Source organism: Brassica napus, chromosome A2 (assembly GCF_020379485.1).
Source record: "Brassica napus cultivar Da-Ae chromosome A2, Da-Ae, whole genome shotgun sequence".
NCBI classification, from domain to species: domain Eukaryota; kingdom Viridiplantae; phylum Streptophyta; class Magnoliopsida; order Brassicales; family Brassicaceae; genus Brassica; species Brassica napus.
Genome location: NC_063435.1, coordinates 13,762,041 through 13,769,340, shown reverse-complemented (window position 1 = coordinate 13,769,340; position 7,300 = coordinate 13,762,041). Strand labels below are relative to the sequence as shown.

General features: G+C 37.2%; 1 protein-coding gene across 2 annotated transcripts; it reads right to left on the bottom strand.

Annotated features, from left to right (window-relative positions):
- Nucleotides 1-227: 227 nt before the first annotated feature.
- On the bottom strand, nt 228-2,689 carry LOC106370078 (2,3-bisphosphoglycerate-dependent phosphoglycerate mutase 2-like). Of its 2 annotated transcripts, none has more exons than XM_022693206.2 (8): nt 2,415-2,689; nt 2,024-2,236; nt 1,726-1,949; nt 1,526-1,644; nt 876-1,032; nt 698-799; nt 508-627; nt 228-426 (listed from the first exon to the last, which is right to left on the bottom strand). In XM_022693206.2, the coding sequence occupies exons 2-8, from the start codon at nt 2,232-2,234 to the stop codon at nt 382-384; spliced, it is 978 nt and encodes a 325-aa protein (XP_022548927.1). In that variant the 5' UTR covers nt 2,235-2,236; nt 2,415-2,689; the 3' UTR covers nt 228-381. The 2 variants fall into 2 exon arrangements, with proteins under 2 accessions (XP_022548927.1, XP_013665602.1); XM_013810148.3 differs by having other exon boundaries at nt 2,024-2,244; nt 2,415-2,685.
- Between the last annotated feature and the right edge of the window lie 4,611 nt (nt 2,690-7,300).

Sequence of the window (7,300 nt, the reverse complement as noted above, 5' to 3'; positions counted from 1 at the left end):
TAATTGAATTTTCGAGACGGATACGAGTCAAGAAGCGAATTTAAGGCGAGTACGAGTAATGATGCCCAATCCTCAAGAGCATTGTGTTCAAGTAATGGAGAGCAAGCTAAAATGGAGTTGGAGATTGGTCTTTGTGAGTATTTGATCAAAGCTAACGAAGGAAAGTATTTCTTAAGCGTTAGAGATTCAAACCTCCTTCTTACCGTTAATGTCTGAATCTCAAAACATATAAACCAAACTCAATACTGGAGTGGTAATAACAATGTAACGGACGTGATTTTGTATCTAGTACATATTATAAAACTGTTCTTGATGATTCTTGTCTCACTACATAAGAACTCAGAAAGTGAAACACAAAACTAAAGAGAGACAGATCTTCCATTAGGTAAGGGTCTCATCAAGCTTCTGTCTGTATTGCGCCAATCTCTGAAACCAAGAAGCATTACTCATTAGTCATCATAACCATGGAAACAAACAAACGACCAAAACAACTTTGCTTGGTTGTACCTTAGTATAAGCATAGACACCAGCTTCTGTAGGACCAACGGGGCTTCCTCGTCTCATGAACTTTCTATCTTTGAAGATGTAAAGCAACGGTAATCCCGTAGATAGCTCTAGACTTGTAACCTTAAAGAACCAAAACAAACTCTTAGCAAATACCATTCTTGAGAAGACTCATTCTAGTTGTTTTTGTTACCTCTTGAGAAGTTAATTTGTCAAGATACATAATGATAGACCGCAACGAGTTCCCATGAGCAGCAATCAACACGTTGTTCCCAAACGCAAGCTCTGGTTGAATCTGCACAAACGATTATTACACTAAGTAAAGAAAAAAAACCAAAGAAATGAAAATGAATCTTTTTGTTGAATCATACATTGTCTTCAAAATATGCAACTGCTCTCTCAGCACACATCTCCAAGCTCTCTCCTTTAGGAGGAGGAATGTGGTAACTCCTACGCCATTCATGAACTTGCTGTGTTCCATATCTCTCAGCTGTTTCTTCCTTGTTTAACCCCTGCAGCTCTCCATACCTAATTCAAGACCAAAGAATAGTCAAAAGAAAGAAACCAGGACTGGGATTTTGAACCGAACCAAACAGAACTTATTTGTATTCGGTAGATTTTTTTAAAAAATTCGGTTTTGGTTCGACAACAGGTTACTTCAGTATTCTTAAGAAAACAAGAAAAAATTATAAACAAACCATACCAAAAACCGAACTTATTTGAAATTTTAACAAAATTAAATCAAACTGAAATCAAAAACTTCGGTAAGATTTTCAAAACCCAAACAAACCGAAATAACCAAACTTATTTTGAAATCTGAACAAAATTGAACCAAAATATAACCAAAATCAAAAACTTCAGTAGGATTTTCAAAAACCAAACAACCAAATACCAAACCAAACTTTATTTCGGGTTAATTCAGTAAGATTTATGTTGAACCGAACTACACAAAAACTGAACTACCTGAACCCGCATGTCTAATAGAAACACAAGAAAAGCTATAGATTATGTTGTTTCTTACATTCTCTCGTTCAGTTGCCAAGCAGCTATAACAGGGATAGACTGTTTCCTAGTTTCTTCGCTGAAAACATGACTCCAAGTCTGCGCCTTTTCACTCTCATCGTGTAAGATGATTGGAACCTATAAAAAAACACCAACAAAGTCAACTTCAAGAACAGAAAGGAAGCAAAGCTCATTTGAAATGTGTTTTGTGTAACCAACCTTCTTGCAGCGATGTTGAGTCATGGCAAGCATAGCAGTCATCTGAGCACGGATGAGAGAAGAAGTGAAGATCAAATCAACAGGGATGTTGCTGATCCTCTTCCCGGCTTGGATAGCTTCAGCCACACCTTTCTCGGTTAATGGAACATCAACACAGCCCGTGAAGAGATTCTTCTCGTTCCATAACGATTCTCCATGCCTGATTAGTATCAGAGATGCTTCATCTGAATAAAATAAACACAATGATTCAGTGATGTTTCTTAATGAGAGGAGCAAGGAGAAAAGGAGTGTTAGTTACTTGATTTTTTCTTGTAAGATTGAGGGATGGTCTTGGAAGGAGACAAGACAGGGTCAAGAAGTGGAGCTTGAGATGCAGTTGCTTGGATCTTGAATTGTTTTTGTCTGAGTTTGATAGGAACATTGAGAGGTTCCTTTAGAAAGTGAGAAGCTTTGAAGTTAGAAGAAGGTCTTTGAGAAGTAATTGCTTGCTGAGACACAACCGTAGCCATTTCTGCAAAACTGATACATCAAAGAGTAGTAAAGCTAAGTGATTAAATTAAAGATCTCTAATTTGATTAACTAAATCCCTAATGCAGCAAAAAAAAAAAAAAAACGAAAATCACATTGAACAAAATTGATCTCGTGTATAGATAATAAATTGAAAATCCAATAAGACATAATAAACATACCAGTTAAGAGGCTGTGACGATGATGAAACCGAGGATGGAGAGGAGGAGAAGGACAATAGAACAATAGATGAAAGTTTTGAATCTTTATATAAGGACGAGAGAAGATAATGGGAAGACGACGACGCCAGGGGGTTGTTAAAGGCAGTGTGTGTGTGTGTGTGGGATCAATTGAAATGATTAGGGTTTTTATTTGACTCTCTCCCTTTTTCTCTTCTACGAATTGGAAAGTTTTCTTTCTGACGGCGACCAAACTTGGGTTTTTGACATTTGGCAATTTTCTGGTTCTGTTTTTCTGTCTTTTTTTTGGCATTTTCTTCAATTCTCGTTATTTTATTTTGTTTTTTGTTTTGCTTCCCACAACTGTTTTTATTTTTATAATTCGAATAAACTGCAAGTGAAATTGCAGAAATACGTTATAATATAATATGGAATATTGAGTTTGGTGATGTACTAGTAACTGATTGGGGACAGTTGGTCCAATAACCCTTGGTGTCTTGGTAGGGTTGCATACCAAACCTGAGGTCTCTTTGCCTCTTTGGTTCGCTTAAAAGTTTTTCTCTGTAGTGTGTACACACACACGCACAATATTTTATCATGGAATGAGAAATAACTAGGCCCACCAAAGTCCATTCAAAATTTTGTTTGATACCCAAAGTAGATTGGGGAGTTGAGTTTGTAGTCAGTCCAAAGACCTGACTCTGACGCTTTTGGGATGGTTTGTAATTAAGTCCAGTCCGATTTAATCTGTTTGATGTAGTTAAAACACAACCACTATATTAGCTTAGTGCAAATCATCATACAAATTCGAACATTTAGTATTGTAAAAATCATTAATTTAATAGAAATGTGTACCTATGAATTTTCATGTATTTTGTATGATATGTTTCACAAAAAATTACTTATCTTTACCTCTTCTTCTAAGTTTCTTTCCACCTCATGTTTTATATCATAATCTCCATAAAACCATCAAGTTCAGCTGGCATGTAGTATGTAAAGCTATTAATAAAGATGAATAACAAAAAAATCAATATTAAAGACACTTCCCAAGCCGGGAAGTAACACATCAATATAAAGAAAAGCTTACACCAACATAGTTCCAATCACCGGACTCATCATCATACAAAACAAAAATAAATATATAAAAAAACATCAGATCACAACATCGATAAGGAGCAGATCTACTAATCTCAAATCTCATTTTCATCGACCTGATACTTCTTAATCAACTCAGAGCAAAACACATCAGTAACATCTTTCTCAAACCCCATGTTAGCATGCCTAATCTGCTCCGTAATACCATTGTAATGGTTCAATATCACGCGCGCCTGTTCACGTCGTTCAGAGATTTTCTAATAACCCTTGTCTGAGCTTTTTTTCTTTTTTGTAAAATATTAAAATTTATTACCAATTTTTAGATTTTTTACAGAAAGTACTGAGACAAAAAAGGAATAGAGAAGATATAAACAAAGCTAAACACAGACTCAATTCTAAGTAAGCAGAGACTGACTCAAAGCTAAGAAACATAAGCAAATGATACATGAAAATCTGAACAACCGCCTGCCATAAAATGAAATCCGCAGTGAATGCGAGAACTGAACCCGGTAGAATTTGGCTTACCCGATGATCAGTCCTTAAAGATCGGATTTTTCAAGAATAGCTTGCGATGACATCAAGACTTGCAGCCTTCACGGACCGAGACCTTCACCCGAGACCAAGACACCAAATCAGACTAGGAAGAGCTTTATTTGGAAAAGGAGCAACCAAAGCCGCCACACACCATCGAACCTGCACCAACAAGACCGAGAAAACAAGCACCGCCTTCAGCCAAAGCGGTCAAGAGCCAGCCCAAAATCAAGCCCCCGAAACTTGAAGACCTAGCACGCGCTGCCACTGAGAGGAGAAGCCTGGTTGACAAGATCAAAGAATCTCCACCTCGCACACGCCCCCGCTACAGAGAACCTGCAACAGACCAGACTGGCTTGGAAAAGATGGTAACTCCAGACGAGCCCCTGAGAGAAGACTGACTGGCTTAACAAGACGACATATGAGAACCACCAAGGAAGTCAAAGAAACACCGAAACTCCACCACTCAGGAGAAACAGCACCGCCTTCAGCCTAGTGAGACTACTCACCCACGCCGAGAAGACAACCAGAGGAGGTAGAGGAAGAGAGAGGCCCACCTCCGATATCCAGATCTGACGCCAGATTTGAACCACCACCACCACAATTTGACAAAGACAACCACACATCCACTCCTCCACATAGATTTACCAGAGATCCGAAGCCAAAAGTGCCAGATCTGACCCGTGGTGACACAAAGACTCAGAGCTCTAGGAAAGAAACCGAGAGGAAGGACGGAGAGGAGAGGAGAGGCGAGGGAGAAGAAAAAGCTGCAAAAGGGGGGCAGACCGGCAACGGAGGAGGAAAAAGTCGCCGGCCACCCAAAACTGAGGCTATTAGGGTTTTCCTTTGAGAGGATTTAGAGAGAGAGAGAGAATTTAGAGAGAGAGAGCGTTACTGTTAAAAGAAGTTCCCTTGCCTGAGCTTTTCAGAAGCATAACATCGCACATCTCGTCATTATGGTTGTCGTGGAAAACGAACATGTACTTTCCATGCCTGTTCGATACAGCTATGTTTGTGTAGATCTCTTCTATTGTCTTCCTGTTTTTGCACACAAGCTTCACCATCGCACATGTACATAGTTTAGATCTAAGACATAAAAGCACAGATCTAACGAACTAGTTCCATCAGATCTAACGAATTTAGAGAGGGAGAGAGAGAGAGATTACAAGGGAGTACATAGGAGGATTCAGCGGTCTCGAAACTGAACTTGCATGTGTCGTAGTAAGTGATGTCTTGAACGACCAGAGTATTTTTTTCTGATGCGTGGCTGCTTCCTCCCCACTAAGGCTATCACTGGCAAGATGGAGAGAACCATCAAGATCACTAGTTTTGCCATTTTCGAGAAGGGAGCTAGAGAGAGTATGGATCGAAGTGAGAAGGAAGTAAAGGTAGAAATTTAAGAAAGTGAGAGGAGAATTTTTTTTTTAACTCTGGATAATTATGTTATTACAAACTATGAAAAATATTACATACGATTTTACAGCCGACAACGCTACCTATCTTATGAGCCGGCAATGCTACCTATTTTATGAGGATTCATGCCTGACTGTATCACCTGAACCGTTATATGGAATCTACGTTGGACGGTACTTATTGCACCATACCAAAAATCTAAGGGAAGAAGATGAAAGCACGTGAGATTAGTAAGGATGTTATTGTAGTTTGAAATTAGAATATGCTGACACTGCAGTATATGATTAGAACTTCACAAACACTTTGTTTAAAAAAAAGCGGTGCGTTTGCGTGATTGCAGATGGATGATAGTAGTTTCTACTTGTTTATTGTCTGTCGGTGCTCACATGGAAAAAAAGCATCTAAAATTAAATGTTTTTCTTGTAATTTTTAAAAGAGGCCCATTAGTTTCACTGATAGGTCTGAGTTCAGTGAGTTGTTATGTAATATGGGCCCTAACAAATCCTTATAAGTTAGTCAATGCAAGAGTATCCTAAACTGAAAGTTCGATCTTGCTAGCGTAATGCATTGCACAAAACGCATAAGCAAAGGTAGTCACACTCATATCTACATTTGTATGTTTGTAGCCGCCTACGACATTTAAAATGATACATTTTCATAAACTTCGGGTATTTTCTGTTAAAACCTTTTCAGCAGAAAAAAGTTTACAACTAATAATAATGCAGTGAACTGTGAACACATGGGAAAAAGGAGGAAAAGGGCACACACTGCGATGTTAATGTTAGAACATGAGATGAGCATTATCATAATAAGTTTGAGAATTGTTTATTCAATCACATGATGATGACATTGATGACCAGTTAACTACTCATGCAATGTGATGTACATTTAGTGGCGAACATCAATTATTTTATCGTACGAAACCAAAAACCTTCTATTTAACCTTTTGATTTTTTAAACTCCATTTGATCAATTATTTTGATCATTCTTCACTGTTATGTTTTTACATATACTTCATTCTTCTTTTTTGGTCTAAAGAAAATTTACTTTTTAGTCAAGTGAAAATCATACTTTCATCACTTCTTTTAAAAGTAATTTAAATTATACTTTCTTCTTCTTCTTCTTCTTTTGTTGTCAAAAGAAAAAATACTTTCATCTATTCTCTTAAATGTAGTATTATATTTCTATTGTGTAAGTTGGTGTTGGACTTGGTCATGTGAATGTGATGTGACCAATCTATTTGATGACTAGATAATTTAGAAAATTTCCAAAGTTGAAAAAACCAAAAAGAAGAAATCATATTCGGATACCAAAGCGGATTTCGAGAAGAGGATGACAATGACCCAATAGTCCATAGATCGGATGGAAATGAGTTCGTTTAGATGGTAAGGTATATCTCTAAGGGTAATGGAAGTAAAATTGAAATCAAAATATCCTACAAATATCACCGTCTAAAAACGTTTTACCATTTGACTGTGAAATGCATAATTGAAATCATCTTACTCTCCAATCAAATCGCTTTGTTGTCTATAGACAAACTATACGATTATACGACTCATACATAGTCGAACCATCCTATACTACTTTGTGTGGTTATAAAACTAAATAGAGTTCAAATTTAATTATTCTACAAAAAAGCAAAGGGACTTTATACCCAAGCAAGTGGAGTGAGGGGGAGTGTATGAGAGTATAATATCTAAAATCAGATCAAGAATCAAAATAATTGAGTGCGTATGTTTTGTTTTATTGTATACTCCTAAGTCTTAATACACATACGTGAGATACTTGCTAAGGTCTAAATTAAGAATAAGATCAACAGTTAACATGACTTAGACATTCACATGAGCTGT